Here is a 21418-nt window from a genome sequence, read left to right as displayed (position 1 = left end):
ATCCAACTGTGTACGACTATAAATAAACAAAAGTATAACAGCCATGTTGGTTAGAGGGCGCGCAACTTGAAATTAATCAAGTCTTCAGAAGTTCTTTACCGCTGATCGAGTGTACTTTGTACTATTACGTCAATTGTGAATTTGATCAGAAACGCTGAATACTGGACGTTTTTTTTTTTTTTTTTTTTTTTTTTAAATTTATACCAACATTTTTTCTGTTATTTCAAAGTCAAAATAATTTCACCACTAGTAAAAAAGTCTGATGTACCCGTTCGTGGTCTGTAAGAGCTATTCAATAAAGTATTGGAAGAACTTCCTATTACGTAATGAACTTAAAATGTATACTAAATTAATTCAGAAATTTCTCAATGACCCTATTGTTAGAGGAATATTCTTCAAAACACGTAAACAATTAAAAAAATCCTCAAGTACAAAAAAAAAATTAAAGTACATCAGCTCAGCGAAATTGAGAGCCTTCAAGGTAACAATTCCTAGTTCTGCAAAAAAATGAGCGAACTAAACAATGACGCGCATACACAAAAGTCAGAGAGTGATTGCATAGCACCAGATAAATGGTTGACACACTTAAAATATCTATTAAATTCTAAACCTGGTAAAAATACAGAAGAACAAGACGATATTATATCAGATATTAGAAATAGGGAAATTAAGGAACTTGATGCTATTAAAATTAATTTGGATGGACCAATACAGAGAAAAGAAATTAAACAAGCAATTAGATTATTGAAAAACAATAAATCAACTGCAGAAGACCAAATTTAACTCTATTTACGGTGCAAATATCTTCCCACATGCATGGAGTACAAGTTTAATAATACCCATACATAAAGCATGATTTTTTTGTGTGTGTTAATAACAATTTTTTTTATTCCGCAATAAAGAAAAGATACAGAACAGATGACAAAATCCTCCCTGGAAAAAAAATGTACATGACAAACGCTGTCTGGTATACGGTGGTGAGACAAAAACAAAAACAAGATTAATTTATTTAAGAGCTCCCATTTACGATAGTGATATTGTTCCTTTCCTTTATATAGGGCTATTTCCAACTCTATTTTTCTATTTTCACAGACTAGTCATTTAAACGCAATTGCAGAAGGGATTGTAGCATTTCTTCTACAGCTATAAATATACTTTTTGAACAGTAAAATGAAATGGTTCAAAATTAGATTGTCATTATTTAAAATACCTAAAATTATATTTACTTTATTATACTCTATTTGTTGAATAATACTACACCCTGCCTACAATGCATTCCATATTTTTTGAACATGGTGACAGTCAACTAAAATATGTTCAATTGTTTCATTATACAATTGGCAAAGTGAACACAAAGGAGAATTTACAAGGCTCCATTCAAATAATTTTGCATTAACAGGTAAGTATCTATGTAAAATTTGAAGCTGAAAGGCTCTCATAGCTGAAGCTATAGTTGTCTGAAAAGGAAGTGAAAATATCACATTACTCATTTCAGAGGATAGACCATACAGTTCTTGAGATCGGCTGACAATGGTTGGAGTCTCAACAATATCTATGCATGACAATTTATGAATTTGTTTACTTGTAATTGAATTAATATCTATATAGGAGGATTTGCAATAAATCCTTTCACCATAATCAACCTTTGTATGTCTGTTTCTATGAATTATACTTTTACATTCCCTTGGAATAGCATCTATTATGCTCTGAATTTGGAAAAATTCGACAATAATTTATAAAAGTTTCCATTGGTATCAAATAAATCCCCAATTACCAATCTCCAAAAATACACTGAATGGTTACCAATCTTTAAAAATGTATTATTCCAAAGTATCTGGCTACCAATTTGCTGTACAGTTTCAGGATTTATATGGGAATTTTTTGACCAATCTTGTAAAATATCATAATAGAAGAGTGGGACCTTGTTTATCAAGTCTTTCATCTCAATGTTACACAAAAAATAATATTGCTCCAAAACCCCATAAAACCCTATTCATAAAGTTTTCCATCCAGCAAAACCACCAGAGATAAATTTTTTAACCTATTTTATTTTTTGTGCCTTTATGAAAGAGTCAACTTCAATCATATTAAAACCCCCATTTTCAATATTAGAGATCAATGTATTCCTTTTAACTTTGTCTCCCCCGTTCCAAATAAACTTAAATATAATCTGTTTCATCTCTTTGAGAACTAGTTTTGGTGTATGAATCATTGTTGCTATAAAGGGAAACTGTGAAAGGCCGAATGTTTAAAAATTTGAATCTTACCAATAATTGAGAGTGATCTTTGAGACCACAGATTACGCATTTGTTTCAGTTTTGTTAATTTATTTTTAAAATTTTCTTCAAAGAACTTTTTTTCATCATAGGTTACATTTATGCCCAGTACCAAATCAAATGCCTGACATAACATATCATTCTGTTTAGAGTACCACATAAGATCAAGAACTGTTCGTATAGTGTCTCCAATATAGCGGCATTTTACAAATGCACATTGGTCTGGATGAATTATGGAAGGCAAGACATTAAGCATACTAGTACGCTTTGAGATAGCTTTGGATGCAATTTTAACATCTACATTAATTAAAGATATTGGCCAATAATTTGAAATATATGTTTTATCTTTACCTTTTTTGGCAATTAATGTGATGACACCCTGTCTTTGTAAAACCCCAATATACCTTTATGATATGAATAATTAATACTATTAAGCAAATACCTTCCCATTACTGGCCAAAATGTCTTATAAAAATCAGCAGAGAGACCATCGTTCCCTGGTGTTTTATTGTTAGACAATGACTGGAGTGCTGAATAACATTCTGTCATTGTTAATTCTCCCTACATAAAGCAGGATCCAAATTAATCCTTCAAACTACATGGGAATAGCAATCTCCAATTGCCTTAGCAAACTATTTACAAGTATCCTAAATACAATGCTAACCACTTTCGTTTCATTTCAAATTACATTTTGTCACACCAATAGTTTGGTTTCAGAAAAGTTTGTCGTAGAACTGACGACCTATTTATATTGAAAACAATTATTGAAAAACAACTCAACCACAATAGGCATAAAAATACAGTGAATGAAAAAAAAATAAACAAAAGCAAACAAACAAAATTTATGCCTGTTTTGCTGGTCTATTGTGAAAAATATTAAACAATGGGGTGACAGGTAAAATGTATAAAATTTTCATTCTTTTTCGTTTAAAAACGTAAAATGCCTTTTATTTCCAGTAACCTCAGTCAACTATTTTATTAGTTGTCTGAGCTGTAAGCTTACCATCTCCCTCACCTGAATAGGTTTCGATTGTATACAGCGCCACCAGTGGCTGTTCCCGGCTCCATGCGTAGAGATCGCAACTAACAAATGTGCATAGGTTAGACCAAGGATCGATTTTTCACCCAAGACTCCAATTTCCCAAAACTTGTTTTGTCATTTATTCAAGTATGGTTACTTATACCAACACTTTGAGGCGATATACCATGACCTAATAGAACATTCTAAACGCTAGACTTGTTCAGGTCATTTTCATGACCCGAAAGAAAAGCGCCCTCAGCGTCAGCTGCGGTTACTACCGGAGCGTGGATTTCAAGATGGCGAGGGCTCAGTTTACGTATGACGAATCTGGCGGAGCATTTCTCTATTTCGTGGTTTCTGTCTACGCTCTTATTCTTATACCGGCAACATATTTAATATGGCCTTCTAAGGACAAGAAAGGTAAGCAGCCAATGTAAATATGTTCGTTCACAATCATATTTCACAACAGATTGTTGCATCTGGTAGTGATTCGACTTAATGAATCGCCCACGACCGAAATCCCTTATCGTGTTTAACAAATAATATGATATGGCGATTGACGAAATATCTACTCGCATTTACTTTTACGTTTGACATGAACAATGTACTGCACATCCCCGTTTCATATTACCTATTATAGGAATTGAAGTTATTTCGCTGTTTCAAAATACTAATACATGTGTACGACTTGTGCTGTGTGTATCAATGAAATAATATTTTCAATATGTTATGCTTTCGTTTTCCATATTTTATCTTGTAACATAGTACCTCATGCTTATGTTGCCATGCCGATTCGGTCCAATAAATCGAACCGGATGTAATCTTGTATAGCAAGAAAAAGTGAAAACTGTTATTGATGCTCATGCAGGGTTCTCCCAGCCTGTTTTGAGTGCCGGTCGCTAATTAATATTCATGAGCTAATTAATATTCATTTTGCCATCCTACTAGTTACAATTTAACTACTTTAATTAATTTAACTTTTATTTTAAATATTTCAATGTAAAATTAATCTGCTATGATGAAAGTGAAAAAGTATATACGCTTTATTTTCCCAATCACGTCTAAAATACGTATTTTGAGACATTAACCTCTGACCTGGCAGCCATTTTTTTTTCAAACCATGTCGCCCGTTCGTTACAGCCAAAGTGGAAACAAGTTTTCTTTTCTAATGAAATGCTGGTAAATCGCATAAATATTGAGAAATAATTATTCCTTGTATCGCTGACTAAATATAGCTTATGAAATTAATTTTATGAACTAGTCATGAAACCAAAAACATCAACAAAGCTTACTGCAAATGTAGATTAAATATACGGCAGCTTGACGCATCGCTGCCGGTGAATTGAGCAAGTTATTGTCCAACTAGTACTCAACAAATCCTACACAGAATTAAACTGCAATGGTAAACCTCCCTTATGTTTGTTCATTTATCGCTGTCTTTCCTTCCCTTATCTTGATAACTTATTTCGATCTGGTTCGTTTGTTAAAACTATTAGACAGAATGTCAATCGGAGAAGGTTAAAACAAAAAAACACATTAGACCAATGTCACACGTGTACGTTGATTTTGAACGATGTCTTGTTTCATTAAACTTTGGTTCTGTGTTAATTTTTGCATTGTGTTATTGTGTGTTAAAACCAACAAGGACAAAAGAATGATGGTCCAGTCTGCGCCCAACCCCGCCGCCCGCAGCTAATAACAACAGATGGATTTTAAATATGCAAATTGTATGCAAATTAGAATAGTTATTGTTGTTAGTAGTGCCTAAATATAGATTGGATGAAAAAAAAAATCAACAGGTGGGTCGGAGCGGGGCCAGGGGAAGATGATTGACATCTGACCTTTGACCTTTCAGAAGAAATGTAACCCGATAGCCTTGTGATAGAAGCGATCCACTTATCGCTGCAGTTTGTCGTCATACATACCTATGTTGTTTGATGGTCCCTATCATTTCTGTATTTGTCTTAGCAAATGTGCATGGATATTGGTGTAAAATACAGAAACTGAATATTTTCATACATAATGAGCTCATTAACTATGCTTAGTATTGCAGTAAGACTAGATGTGTTTGTGTTGGGAAAACAAGTCATGCCATTTGTCTTCAAATCCAAGCTGTTTATTTATAAATGAGGTCAGATGTTCTGCGTAAAATTCTGTGCTATGACTGTATAAGGAGCATGTCCATTCCAACTTTTTCTCATTGAAACTATCAATTACATTTATTGTGTACTGAATCAATCCACTATTTCATTTTTTGATCATAGACACAGCTGACATTTACGCAAGTGCTGGTTAGCGCATATGCTACCAATAGAGCAAATATTGCATCTAGGTTTTGCAGTTGTAGTATTTTCTTAGCACATTGTGAAGCATAGCACAGTATGACTTACATAACATATGGATTTAATTTGTGTGAACATACATTGACCGATAATAGAAGAGAAAGTGCCTTATTTAATACCAGTGACAGACCTTAAAGTTGCATTAACATTTTACAAGTACGAGAAATATCTTAGAAAAAGTTAAAAACCATACAAAGATTAAAAATGATGTTGGTTTTACTAAAAAAATATCTTGCCATGTTCTTTCCACACATTTTGAGAGTGCTGGGGGGTTCTTATTCCTTAGAAAAACATTCATACAATAGCGACATTCACGCGAGAGATTTCGAACGTGTGTGAACGGTTGGTACTGAGTCAGCTTGTGCCGGAAAAAAAACTTGATCTTAGTCCCGTTAGATGCTCATGACCAAAACTCAGCATATGCAGAGATTTGCTGCCTGAACGCTCGGCACAAACCCAAATCACGCCCTCTGTGGTGAATATAAGAGAACATATACTGATTCATAATAGTATGACATGACGATGAAGGTAAGTGCAACTAAATATGGTTGGATTCTGTAGTAATGAATAAAATTAATGCAAACCGACGTGAACAAATAATTGTTGTTGTTCTTTTAATCTTCTTTGTCAGTCATGTGCACGATGACTCGTAATAAATGTTATAACAGCAAATAGATAACATTTCAATATAGCATTTATTATTATCATCATATGCGTATAATTTTCCATGTTTGGGTCAAGTAACAGATTGAAGATTGAGGGCGTGATTTCAGCACGAGTCGAGTGAGTCCCAAATGGATCCCGACTGAAGGATTAACAATTTTGCATGTGCTTAGATTATGTAACATGACCGGAGTAAATGTAACTGGCCTTTAAGGACTAACAAATCATGACTGAGTATATATTATTTACAAATCTACTGTAAATGCATTAATTATTCACTAGTTTCGCTGATAAGTAAAATACGCTAAAATTAAATCTACGGGAACATGTGCAATAACAATCAAACAAATTCGTAAAATTAAAACATGATGAATATGCTCAAAACATCAAAATATTTAAATTAAATGGTTTTACAGTAATATAATTTAAGCGTCTATCATATTCATATTGTGTAGTTAATTGTTCATAGCACATTCATGCAAATCTTGAGCATGTTTTCATTGGGAGCTCATACACAGTTAAGCAGCATACAACTGTATAAATCGACAACTATTTTTAGTTAACTACTACCGCTTGATTTAATGAATAACGCTTTACTGCATTGAATGAGTTATTACCAGCACATATCTTGTGATTCAGTATATTTTGTATGCATATATATAGCGTATTAAAATGCTACAGTTAGCGTACCACATCAAGTTGGATATGGTCACTGTCAGTCACTAACATTGTCATGCACTCAAAACCATTGTAAGGAGGCTGTGCATGGGAGAGCCAATCATCAGTTCCTCCTTGAGCTCAGAAATGTGCAGATATTGATTACAAGTCACAGGTATCTTTACTAAATTATTGTCTAGCCATAGGACAGCAATTCATTCTGCTCTTAAAGCCAATTACCAGCATTATATTTTTATACTGTAAAATACTTTATTTTAGCTGGAATTAATTTTTGCTGAAAAGACTTTTTGGTTGTTTTGTATAGAATTTATTTTCTCATGATTTCTGACGATTTGAATGTAAAATATAGGAAAAAAGGTAAATTTGCTGCATTTTATATTCACTGAATTATTCCTTCACCGTAAATAGCGAAAATAAATTCCAAGCGAAAAAAAGTATTTTACAGTACATATTTGATCTACCGGTATTAGAAACAAAACTCCAATAGAGGTACTTATGAGCCAAAAATTGCCTTGGCTGTATATTACTAATTTACCATAGAAAAGTCTCTATAATTTATGTGTATCATAGTATACGCTACTAATGGGGCAAGTCTGGTACTCTAACCACCTTATTTTTAAATGTGTGGGCTCAGTGTGCCTATAATCTTCTTCGTAGCCATCAAAACAGCGGAATGTTATTATGTGACTGTATAGAAATGATGTACGTGTCAGAATTTTTTTTAATTATTCTGTCTTTTTGAAGATGATCCTGAGAGGCTTAAAAGACTATGTCACTGTGATGGCTGTGAAGATAAAAGAAGTCGTCTCAAATATAAAGATCCTAGAGCCGGAGCTAAATTAAAATTAAGGTAAAATCAAATTACAATTTTATTGTGTTAAAACACGCCATTGTGATTGGTCAGATTGGAAGATATACAATGAATATATAATACTGTAGGAAAAACATTTGCAGGGTTCAATTTTAGCAGGATTGGTGTTGCAGGAATTTCTATTAGGTATTAGGTGTTGGTGGAGGAAATGATACATTCTGTTGTTAAATTTACCAGGTTTTGATTTCGCTGTTGATGGAACACAGCAATTCTCGGGAGCGAACATCAGAGCATTTTCACTGGCTGGTAACCACAGCCAATAAACCAAGAATAGTATAATACTCCTTCCTCATTGGCGGGGGATTATTGAAGATATCTGGTTAAAGTAGAGAAGCTCATCTATTCAATGATGTCATTCATTGAATAGGTGAGCCTCGCATTGAATTGTGGGATATATGTGTGAACTAAGAGATTTCAGAGGGAGTACATGCTACATGTAGGTACATCCTATTAAAAATCTGACCCCAGCGAGGAAGACGAACAAATCGAGACACTGCTCTGGCAGAAAGATTTGCTGATATTTCAAAATGTCATAATTTCGTTTAATCATTTCAGACAAAGAGTCTAACTGTTTTCAGTTAAATTTACTGCAAGTATACGAAACATAGGACAAATATTCAAAATGTCCCATGACACTAGATGCCATTTTGGACAGCTAATTTTCAGACAACGTAAGCCCAGAAAATATTTTCGGATGTCAATTTCTCTGTTTTTCCCAAACCAATTATATAATCATTGTCTAGTTTATCTCCATGTGGTATTTCCTACATTCTCTATACATGTAGAAAAGGTGTCTATAAACTTATCTCGGTAATCAAATTTACAGTGACCCGTACATGTATGCAGACAGAAGACAAAAAAACAATACACTGGTACATATGTGAACATTTTGTATTCATGTATTTTAACTCAAATAAATATACGATTAGAATAAGAATTGGCTTGTATAAATTATATGATGGATTTTTCTGAAAAACTCTGAATTTTGTGTAAGCAAACAATTAGTTTAAAGAGAGGGAGTCGTCGTCTGCGCATGCGTCAAATAACCATAGCGTGTCATTGTTTAAAAACAAGCATCTACCCATGAGCCTTTGCATTTTTATCGTGTGTTGTTGTCGTCGCTTGGGACGCACATGCGCAGGTGACAACCCTCCCACTTTAAACACATTGTTTACGTCATATGCGAACCATATCGAACACAACAAGTTGCAACGAACTTTAAAATGAAACTTTGGGAAATGAAATATCATGGGGAAAACTCTGATCTGACTCTGATACAAAAAGTAAATAATTGCAGAAACTTATGCTCAACACAATGCCAGTTAGTCTATTTTTTGGCTATCCGTTAAGACTATCAGCAGGTCTAGCCAATTATTATTGTACCCAACTCCAAACTGATACATCCCTGAATAAAACAATAAATATATAATTCTTTCTTTGAAGAATGTTGACCAAGAAATGCACGTTACTGTGTATAATAGCTTTTGAGGAAAACTCAAATTTGCATATCTCAAAAATTGCGACTTGTGCTTATAACTGCTGTTACTGTAACAAAATCTTGTCTTTTTTTTATCCCAGGAAGCTTTTAATATTTCTTGCCTGGGTAGGGTTTATAGTATTAGCATACAAAGCTTCACAAGTCAAAACAGAGACTGTGGAGTTTGATCCATTTGAAGTGCTTGGCATTGACAGGGTAAGTCCACATCCTTGTTGTCTCTGTATAGTGTTCATGCATGAAACCTGTCTGTGCTTCATTTCAGTGAATTAGCGTCGATTGACCAACTTCCCACCTCCCATTTCACGTGCATCTAGCTAAACAACCAGGAAATTTGGTATATCACCTAGATTTTAATTTAAAAAAAAAAAAAGTAGCATCTGGACCATATATCAATATATTTCTGAAATCTAAAAGTTTAAAATACTGCAGTTTTAGAATTGTTATACACAATGTTGAGTCCTGCATCACTGGAACTCAAGGAAAACCACTATGAAATAACAAATTTTTTTTTTAGCTCCGCTGTCGACTTTGTCGAGTGGAGCTTATCATATGAGTGATTGTCCGTTGTCGTCGTCCGTGTCAATGTTTTACTTTTGCGACTTTTTCTTGAAAACTACAAGCCTGAATGCTTTGATACTTGGTGTAGACCTCTCTTAGGTTTGTTCGTTTCATGTTGATATCTTCAATTTTCCAATTTTGGTGAATATTTTTGTCATTTTTGGTAAAAAGTGATATTTTTGACTTATGGTTAAAAACCGCAAGTCCAACTGCTTTGATATTACATATATAGGTACTACATGTAGACCTCTCTCAGATTGTTCATTTTGTAATGATATCTTTAATTCTCTAATTTCGGTGAATATTTTTGTAATTTTTGATAAAAAGTGATATTTTCGACTTCTTGTTAAAAAAACGCAAGTCCGATTGCATTTATATTACATCTATAGGTACTACATGTGAACCTCTCTCAGATTTGCTCATTTTGTAATGATATCTTTAATTCTCTAATTTTGGTGAATATTTTTGTAATTTTTCGTAAAAAGTGATATTTTTGAATTCTTGTTGAAAACAGCAAGTCTCATTGCTTGATACTATACATATTGTTCATTTTCTAATGATATCTTCTGTTCTTTAATTGAAATGTGCATTGCTAACAGCGGAGCTATCTCAGCCGAGAGGCTGCTTGTTTAAAAAGCACTGTCATCATCTTTCTGCATTGCTTTATTGTTCCCATGTGTTGTTACAAAATCAGCATAACTGTATCGTACAATGTTTGCTATATTTGACAGGGTGCCACTACTGCTGAAATTAGAAGGCAATACAGACAGTTAAGTTTAAAACACCATCCTGACAAAGGTGGTGACCATCTGACGTTTATGAAAATTGCCAAGGCATATGAAGCGTAAGTAATGCATTCTTTATTTACCCTTACAAATATGTGATTCATTATGCAAATTTTAAGCTGTATTTTACATGAATTTATCATAATGACATTGTGATGATTTGAGGCTATGACGTTTTGTTTAGTTGTTTGCATAATGATCTCATGGCATGGACATGGGCTCAGTTAATGTTCCAGGCCTAGCAGTTGAGTACTAAACATCTTAGTTACAAGTATAAGTTACTACTCCAGTGCGTTATTCTTCTCCCAGATTTGGTGACCAAAAATCACTTCATTCACTCTACCTTGCGAAGTCAGTTCTCAGTTTACAGAAATACATTTACCATATAATATAATAATTTACAAAATAATATTAGAAATGAGTGTATTTTAGCTATCTTATTTTTTTTGTATATCATTCTGACAGAAGAGACTGTGTTTTGTGAGGATTTGACTAGTTTCAATCATTAAACTTGATTAAAGTTAAGCGAGGTCACCATCATTTCAAAATGTGCATGATGGTTATGATTTTATTTAAAATGGCTGCTTTTGTATTAATAATAATACAGTAATTAGAATTAATTTTCTATTAATGAAAGTACTACCACATAAATGCGACTAGCTGACCAGAGTTTGCAACCTGATCTTAGTATGCTGTTTGGGAAATTCAAATACTGTATTACCGGTAGCTTTATTTATAGCACATCTGCTGGTGTAAATAACAGAGGGGTGTCTGTGACAAAAATAAGTCAATGTTAGGCATCCAGCATTCAATTTCATGTGTATGTGCACTTTTATTGAAAATCCCCTTCTAATAGAGCAAATACGGTGTGCGGTGCTCTCTTGTAATCATGTGACATTTTGAATACTTTAAAAGGGGTGATTTCAATCCCTTGGATTGCATCATTATGTTGCATACATCACTACTGTGTCTGGTATTGTGTTATAAATATCACATAATTCAACACAGTGTGATGCAGCTCTAGAAAAGTTCCTATGTGTTGAGTGCCTCTCAATTTATTGTTTATTTCTCCAGTTTGACAAATGAAGAAGCTAAGAAGAACTGGGAAGATTTTGGAAACCCGGATGGACCTCAAGGTTTGTCACAATTTGTGTTTCAGTTGAAACTAGTTTTGTGGCAGTGAAAAGTTGATTAGTGGTTTATTTCACATACCACTTTGATGGATTTTTAAAACTATTTAAATGTTTTTATTTAACAGCTACCAGTTTTGGTATAGCACTGCCAGCATGGATTGTAGAAAAACAAAACTCTATGTGGGTAAGTTATTTCCCGAGGGGGCTACTTCCACATTAAGTGGGTGAGGGTGTGCAGCCCATCCTCGTAAACCATACTCACTTCTAAACCACTTTTTTTCTATTTATATACCCACTTCTAAAACACAATTGTATTCAGCGAAAGAAAAACACCCAGCTCACAACTTTCGCAACCAGTGAGCACATTCGGGTGACACATTTTATTCAGCCTTTTCCAGTATCTGGCTTTGAATATAAGAACCTGTGAAAAAGTAAATGAATGCTACACACTTCTAAACTAAATGACACCCCAGTCGGGCGGCACATACCCGTATTACACTTCTATGGAAGTACCCCCCCCCCCCCCCCCGAGTTGTTTATTACATGCTGTGATCCTATACTAATAGTATCACTGTATGCCATTATTAATTTAGAAATTGTACAAATAGATTGTGACGCACACATTGCATGGCATCTACAAACCTCTTCAATCAGTCATCTAATGACAATCTCCAATCACGAGGTACCGGAGGTATGTAAGGGTGCCTCTACAGGGTAGTTGTGCATATGCGCAATTGGCATATAAACAAGAATGCGACTCACCTTTTCCACGCGCAACTACCCTGTACAGGCACCCTTACATGAAATCACATACGCTGATAAGCCCAATGTTAGATGTTAGTATCAAAGTTAAATGGATGTAATTCATCTCACATGGAACTTACGCGGTAGGTATGCAGTGAATCTCAGCATCCACTAACCAATTACACCTGATTAACCAACCGATGTGCATATATGGAGTGAATTGTGCAATATCAAGTGATTTGGGGTCAGACAACTTCGGCGGGGGATTATTGCTAGTATATTATACCAGTATTTGATAAAACTAGTAAAAAAAGAGTTTACTTGCATCTACTATAAAATCATGATTATGGCCCTTGAACATGAATATTTATAAGAATAGTATGTAGTTGTACACTGAATGCATACAAAAATTACATACGCAACACAGTTCAAATTGAATACAAACTGATTTTTATTCCGTGTGAAAACGAAACGTATCCACATTGAGCATTGTAACTTATGTTTATCATAAAAACACGCATTCAGTATGCACCCTTTTTTCAGTATGGTATCATCATAGAGAAAATTGGAACAGTAACAGAAATAACAATACTGTAAACTACTTTTTTTCACTTGAAATATTTATTTTTGTCGATGGAATGAATCAAAAATGCTGTGAAAACATTATATTTTACATTCAACTCATTGAACATTCATAAAAATTAACTTTATACAAAATATCGAAAAACCCTTTTCAGCTAAAATTAATTCCAGCTAAAATAAAGTATTTTACAGTGGATTACAATCAACTGTTGAAATGATTAGAATCTTGTTGCCATAGTAACTCGTTACCGATAAACCTCAGTCGTTTTGAATTCAGAATTTGGGAGTCACATGAGAGATAGCTCAAGTCAGGGTTCATCTTTTCACTTTAATACCATCATGATTCCTTCTGTTGTTCACTACAGGTTTTGGCTGCCTATGGTTTAGCGTTTATGGTGATATTACCGCTGGTAGTGGTACGTATTAATTCTTTTATTATAAAAAAATATCGTGACAGAGATAGCAATGTCCCGCAGTTTCTGAGAATTGCATTGTTTTAGTGTTTAATATTTCTCACCACTATGACCATTTATTCACTGATCACTAAAATAACTCAATGGATTTGGGGTCAGCAACAAGTATTTTCACAATCCAGTCAAACCTGTGTATAGTGACCACCCAAGAGATTTCATTATAATGGTCTTTATAGACGGGTGGTCTTTATATGAAGATTGGATTGTTTTATATAAATCGTCAACTCATACGTTTGATATATTTCTCAAGAAAATAATGAGATGGGTCATTTAAGTTGGTCAAAATCAATTAAGTTTGACGTGAAAAAATTAGTAAAAAATTGTTTTATCAACAGAATGGGAATTATTATTTTGATCTCTAAATGAAGGTGAATTTGCAAAAATATAGCTGAATGGTGTTCACATAAGACAGGCGAATAAATGACCTAATAATACATATTTTTTATTTCTTCTTTGACAGGGTACTTGGTGGTATAGATCTATCAGATTTAGTGCAGATCAAATTCTGCTGGATACAACGCAGCTCTTCTTTCATTTTTTTCATAGAACACCAACTATGAACCTAAAACGTAAGCTCACTCTGTTGAATTTGAGATTTCATCAACAACCTCCAATTGGCATTGTCAAATGTTTAACATTAACTTGCCTGTCAATTTGTACCTGTATCAGAGACTTCTACAATTAGTTGCATGTTCTTGTTGTGTGCAACTTGCTTTGAATTTTTACCTGACTGGCAAGAACCAATCGTTAGCACTTCAAGAAAAAAAACTAGGCCTGTTGGCCTGACAGTCATCGGTAATTATAACATTAGCCAAGCAATGAATTAGAAGTATAATATACAATCCTTGCTCAAGTGTGTCAAGGCCAAGGTGAATCTGTGTGTGTTAAATTTTGCTGCTGAAATTAGAAAATTTCACAACAAATTGGTATTGCTTTTAGCATGCAATGTATACAGTCAAAACTCGTTAATACGAACTCGGTTACAACGAAATACCGGTTACAACGAACGAACACCGAAGTCCCGTTTGAAAATCCATTATCCCTATGGTAATTGACAACGCTTAGAACGAACTCGTTTATTACGAAAACCCGCTTAGTACGAAAGGATTTTCTCTGAAAAACAATGGTCTGTAACACCTATAGCGAACATTTCATTCGCTCAAACAGCTGCGAAATCCTAAAACGAACCGCCAAATACACGGTGTTACGCTTCCGCTGTTGGCAGTGGGCTTGAGCTGTGCAGCGTAAAATAAAAACAATGTAGCCCTTCACTGGGCGTGAAAATCTTTTGTGTACGTGACTTCCAGTGTCTAGTCACTTTCGACGCCCTTGCTGCTCGAGTTTTTAATTTTAAGATTCACAATAAAAAAGTGTGAAGCATGGACGCTGTAAATTTTAGATAAATTACGGCGACTACGAGTGAGATGCCAGTTTCCGTCCTGACTTCAAAATGTCAACTCGTGTCAAACGGCGTGCCTTGTCGTTGGACTGTAAAGTCCAAATGATCAAAGCGATTGAGTCGGGCATTCGTCACGGCGATGTCTGTCGAAAATTTGATGTTAAACCCAGTACACTGTCAACGATTTTAAAGAAAAAAACTGATGTTTTGAAGATGTTCGAACACAACAAAATTGAGCCGTGCCGGAAGCGAATGCGGTTTTCAGCAGTCGACGACGTTGAGCAGGCATTGCTGAAATGGTTTACCAGTGCCCGTTCTATGAATGTCCCAATCAGCGGTCCTATCCTCCAGGCAAAGGCCGAAGATTTAGGACAGAGAATGAAGCATTCCGAATTCAACATTTGTATTTTCCATTTTAATATTATTTTAATAAACATGACAACGTTTATTTCAATACTATTTGTGTGTTTTTAATGCTTGGTCTAGTGTTTAAAATGGCGCCATAGTTTTGTTTACCCTGACTTATGGTAATTAGTTTGTTTCTGTAAAGCGCCCTCTAGTGGTGATGCCAGTTTCCGTCCTGACTTCAAAATGTCAACTCGTGTCAAACGGCGTGCCTTGTCGTTGGACTGTAAAGTCCAAATGATCAAAGCGATTGAGTCGGGCATTCGTCACGGCGATGTCTGTCGAAAATTTGATGTTAAACCCAGTACACTGTCAACGATTTTAAAGAAAAAAACTGATGTTTTGAAGATGTTCGAACACAACAAAATTGAGCCGTGCCGGAAGCGAATGCGGTTTTCAGCAGTCGACGACGTTGAGCAGGCATTGCTGAAATGGTTTACCAGTGCCCGTTCTATGAATGTCCCAATCAGCGGTCCTATCCTCCAGGCAAAGGCCGAAGATTTAGGACAGAGAATGAAGCATTCCGAATTCAACATTTGTATTTTCCATTTTAATATTATTTTAATAAACATGACAACGTTTATTTCAATACTATTTGTGTGTTTTTAATGCTTGGTCTAGTGTTTAAAATGGCGCCATAGTTTTGTTTACCCTGACTTATGGTAATTAGTTTGTTTCTGTAAAGCGCCCTCTAGTGGTGATCGGTTATTACGAACACCGGTTATAACGAATATATTCACCTGGGGCCTTGATATTCGCACTAACGAGGTTTGACTGTAGTTAATTAAGCAATGCTGTATGACCACTGTATGTATTGTCTACCCCTTCACATGTTACATTGCCAAGTGCTACCTGTTGAAAATAAAATATGGAAATTGTCCAGTTTTATTGAGAGGGCACTGCAGATCCTATAATAGTAATTGTTGAAAGGAAAAATTTAAATGTTTTGGCATTTGTGATCCAATTTGCAGATTTATAATTCAATCTACACTTCTTGAACAAATCACCATCTTCAACCAATAAGGAACCTAACTATCTAGCAGTTTGAACACAATTTGTGAAAATAGCATTTCTGCCAAAAAATTCAACAAAATAGCATCTAAAAATACAAAATTAAAAATAACTCTACCATATGATAAAATCACAGAAAGAGTTCACATTAGGTAACTTTATGGTTGACATGAAAGCAATCTGTGTGACGGTTCGAGAAAAATTTGTCAACAATTATGATTTGGACAAAAAACGTTCAAAAGAAAAATAATAAAAAATTCACTAAAAATAGAAAATTGAAGATAATGTTACTACATCAACAGGCCACAAAGAAGACTGTCCTACATACTTAATATGCTAAATATGAAGTCAATCAGACTGATGGTTTTTGAGAAGATGACAAAAATGTCCAGTTCAGGTCAAGGTTTATACGCTTGGTGCTTTTATATGGGTGATACTGATTCCACTTCTCCTATCCACCTAGTAACTGCCACTGCCCTCTGCACTTGTTAATCACAGTGGAACTCTACCGACCATAAGGTCGCTTGCTTGACCTAATGTTCAGCTTTTTTGACCCAATTTCTAGATTTGTTGATCGATCCACTTCTCTTGAACATACCATCTTCAACCAATAAGAAATCTTCATACCAAAAATCAGAACAAAAGGTCCAGTGGTTTTTGAGAAGTCGTCTACGGACGGTCACACACTTCATGATCCCTACAGCTCAGCGGTCCTTTTGACCGATCAGCTAAAAACTGACATGAGCTTGCTGGTCAGCATAATGTAAACAAATGACATAACAGTGTGTTGACCTATACAATATATTGTTTGTTTACTCAAAATTTCTATGTGCACTTGCATGACGACGTTTTAAATAACATGTGTTATGATGGTTTTTGTAGGTGCATTAATGATATTGACATCAGCGTGTGAGTTCGAAAAAGGTCATAACCACGAGATAGAAGTAAGACCAAGTGACAATGATGAGCTTCCACTTGTAAGTACTGCCATGATAATCCATAAACACTAGAAAGAAAATGGACGTGTAACTAGTATTTGCTTTGATGCTGCATCTATTCTTGAATTTTAATGTCTTGTATCGAACACATGTGGAAAACCAATTATCAATTTTTTTTTAATTTCACAAAAAAAAGTATAAATAATTATAATGCCTAGAGTATGAACCAAAACAGCCTCTGTGACTGCAGTGTACAAGTAACATCAAGTGTATTCACATGTAAAGGCAAAAACAATAAATGGAACACCCTTTCATGATATTTGCCACAGTTGTGTGTCCATTTTCATCTAGAGTTTATGAATATTCATATATGTTGATGGGCCTCACAGTTTAAATATATTGCAGACTGAATTACTTGGTCTTTAATTTCACAACAAATACGTTTGTACTGTAAACAAAGTACAATTTCATGAGAGGAAAATTTTCGTCTGTGAAATACTACATGAAACACCCGACTGTTAGGCATATTGATGGTCTTTCATTGTGTTTTCTTTGCAGTCAATTTATTTGGGTTAAAAGTAATTTAGTCTGCAATTATTTACGACATGTATTTGTACTTAAGCTGGTATAGCTACGATTTTATTTATTAGTAGATGCGAGATTGTTGAGTTTCATCAGTATGTACTTCATAGATAAATATAGTGCATATTTGAAAGTAGCATGAGAAACAAAAATGTATGATATTGTGCACAGTATTCCAAGTGTAACAGAAGAGGTTTTTGTGTACCTGTATTATCACAGTGGCCACCAAGGAAATAAACAGTATTGTTCCAGCAATCAGTCGGTAGAAAAATCTTATAGAAATATGAGTAGATGTAGAATGTTACCTGGTGCTGGAGATATCTGGAAACACATACATGTGTAAAACAGTATCGTATAATTTGAGTATAATGACTCTGTTGTTGAATGTGCATGTGACTGATGCTTGTTGTCTCAGCCATGATCTTTGTTGCATTTTGGTGAAAAAATGAGAAAACATTTTACAGTACCCATACATTGTGCTTTTTCTTTTTGCTGTTGTCATAATATAATTTCTGTTTCAATATACTAAACAACGGAATTTAGCAAGTGGAGGAGGTAAGCAGTGTCATGTTTTCATAAAACTCCAGTTAAATAGGCTGTAAGAATATAAGTTATGGACATGCCTGTCTTTGAAAATTCTGTTTTTTTCAGATGAAATTCTTGAAATCTTATATTATTTGGCTATTTAATTTCCATCCTTGTACCCATCTGAGTTTTAATAGTTGGACATATTAATGTACAATGAAAGTTTATGTAACAAAATATTTTTTCACAATCAGTAGTTTATATTTTTATTCAATACAGAATACATTTCAATTGACTTTGAAATTTAGTTGAATAATTACTTGTATATTTGATTGACTATTAATCTGTGCAATTATTCAGTGTATCTGTGTCTTGTATTAGTTGCACTCAACATCTGATGGTCAGTTGTCTTCCTTCAATTGAATTTAAGTTGTCTAGGGGTGGGTCTATGCCCAGACATTCCCTGCAATAAATCGAAAATTCACAAAAATTGACAACTGCGACAGGGAATAGAATGGCAAATGAAAACATGCATAAGAAATAAATGAACAATATGCAACATTAGAAGTATAACAAAAATAATTTATTGTGTAAAATGTGACAAATAAACTAGAAATAATAAAAATCTAGACTGAGGAATCATTTGAATTAGGATTTCCCCGCCGTCAAACACACTCAATACGTGTGAACTCAAAATGAACTAAAATGCCAGGGGTTAAACTGCGTAAAATTATTTCCGGTTTTTACAAATAGCGGATCAACAGTAATACAAGATCAAAAATAATTTACAAATTTACACAGTAAAACAAAAGTTCAAAAATCAGATCTCTATTTGTACGTTCATTGCCATCTTTGTCAAAATCAAAACCCTCAAAGTCCAAGTCGACGTCACTGTCACGTCAAACAAAATCTCTACTGCTTCATCCTGAAGTTTGTTGATGTCGTCGCACAAAATTTGCACCTTTAATCCACGAAATGTGCTGTCTGTCAGCTTGGCACTTTTAATTCATGTCTAATCACAACAAGTAACTTGTTTGATTTTCATCTGTGTATTTATACTGTTAGGTTGCCAACGGCATAAAAAGAATCCCAAAAATGATAATAAGTCAGATGGCAATCAGCCTCCTTCGTTTTCACACTGAAACTCTTTTCAGCAAAAAATAGTGTAAGTAGTAACATATAGACATGTTCCCTAGATTCATGGGATGGTATTTAAGTTGCATATTTATAATTTTGTGCCATTAAAAACAAATAAAACCCAAAAATGTTTTCATTGAAAAAAATTACCGTAAATTAAGTAAACAGTGGTGAACATGCTGCCCTGAAGGCAGAACGTGAAATTACCTATTTTGCTGGATGGACAACTACTATTGATGCTGGCAATTCCTCTGCTGTTACAAATTGATTTTTGTGTGTGTTTAATTGGAATTATTTATTTTCGTACCTTATTATCAACCAAATCAATGGACTTTAGGCAATGGTACAGGTAAGCAGCTCTAATAAAGTTTTCATGCAGCAGTCGTAGTAGTAACTATGGTACCGTACTAGTGAACTCACTATTTATAATGAGATGCAACTCATTATTAAAACTTTGCAGTGCCCCTACAAATGTTATAACGGTATTTCACATGAAAAAATCCTGCTGTAACTTCAACGTTTTCTAAGAGTTTGCTTGAACCCAGAATGGGGCACAGTATAAGTTTTCTCGATGGCACAGAATATTAGCAGAATGCCGCAGAATATTATCAGAATGCCGCCGCAACTGGGGGTGCACAATGCATATTTTAGGAACTGCGCCAGTGCATTTAAATGACGTTAAGTACCAATTCTGATCTCCACACATACCTCACTCAATATTAAAACAAATAGTACATTATGTAATACAGCTGAACTATGTATGTAAAATCTACTAGAGATGTAATTAACATAGACCAAGTTGTACCTGGAACAATACGCTATTCATGGAGGCTTTCGACAGATGATGTGTTTACAAGCACCTTCACATACCATACTGTAAAATATTTTATTTTTGCTGAAGAAACATTTTGGGTATTTTGTATGGAATTTATTTCATTGATTTCTGATGCGTTAAATGTAAAATATAGAAACAATGGTATATTCGCTGGATTTTAGTTTTACTGAATCATTCTTTCAAATTAATTCCAAGCGAAAATAAAGTATTCTTCAGTAATTCATCTGTTTTAATTGAACAGTGTCCTTTAAACTTGCACTTGCATTGTTTAATGACTGGATTGTATAGTTGTCTTTCAGAAATTAGTGTTTTGTAGACTTGTATAGGAGTTGAATACGAGTGGATAATAGTGATTGGTTTGGTAGTAGTGGTCAGCTTCCAATCTTGTGTCAAATTTTTATATTGCAGTTTTCATGTTAAACAAACTTTCTTTTAATCATTAGCCTAATCACCACCAGTTCCTTGTCTTCACTTTCCTTCAGAAGATTGGGACAAGTTTTGTTTTTAGGAAAAAAACGATTTGTTGGATCCAAAATTAGGATTCAGAAATATTGAAGAATATGCGAAAAAAAAGTTCAGAAAAACTTGGGCGATAGGTCTGGTGGTGAAAAGGTTTAAAATATGCATTTTAGGTTCATGTGTCATTTAAAATATGAATTTAGTAAAACAACTACACGGTATATTCCTCTTTATTAGAATGCGTGTAAAACAGTCGTAACTCACTGATGTTGTTTTTCTTTATCTCCTTCATTTTCTCAGCTTATCAGAGATCTAAGTAGTGTGAATGAGAAAGTGAAAGAGAAGCCAATGTGTTATCCATACGCTTTAAAAGCTAGAGCCTTGGTGCATTCTCATTTATCTCGGATGGCGTTACCGTTAAAAACACTAGAAAAAGGTAAGTGTTACATTGTATGTTGTAATGTGTTTTATAACTAGACTAGTCACAATATATTTATCATATA

General features: G+C 34.3%; 1 protein-coding gene across 1 annotated transcript in view; it reads left to right on the top strand.

Moving 5' to 3' along the window:
• The first annotated feature begins 3563 nt into the window (after positions 1–3563).
• LOC100367175 (translocation protein SEC63 homolog) overlaps positions 3564–21418 on the top strand; it is a 29529-nt gene continuing 11674 nt past the window's right edge. Inside the window, exons 1-10 of the mRNA XM_085505779.1 lie at positions 3564–3717; positions 7725–7830; positions 9430–9544; positions 10639–10751; positions 11767–11828; positions 11951–12009; positions 13517–13567; positions 14085–14193; positions 17322–17416; positions 21216–21351. Of these exons, the coding sequence (XP_085361905.1) occupies positions 3594–3717; positions 7725–7830; positions 9430–9544; positions 10639–10751; positions 11767–11828; positions 11951–12009; positions 13517–13567; positions 14085–14193; positions 17322–17416; positions 21216–21351 (970 nt within the window). The 5' untranslated portion in view covers positions 3564–3593. The remainder of the gene's footprint in view (positions 3718–7724; positions 7831–9429; positions 9545–10638; positions 10752–11766; positions 11829–11950; positions 12010–13516; positions 13568–14084; positions 14194–17321; positions 17417–21215; positions 21352–21418) is intronic.

Source organism: Saccoglossus kowalevskii, chromosome 11 (assembly GCF_978046115.1).
Source record: "Saccoglossus kowalevskii chromosome 11, keSacKowa6.1, whole genome shotgun sequence".
Taxonomy (NCBI): domain Eukaryota; kingdom Metazoa; phylum Hemichordata; class Enteropneusta; family Harrimaniidae; genus Saccoglossus; species Saccoglossus kowalevskii.
This window is presented reverse-complemented; position numbering and strand designations above follow the sequence as displayed.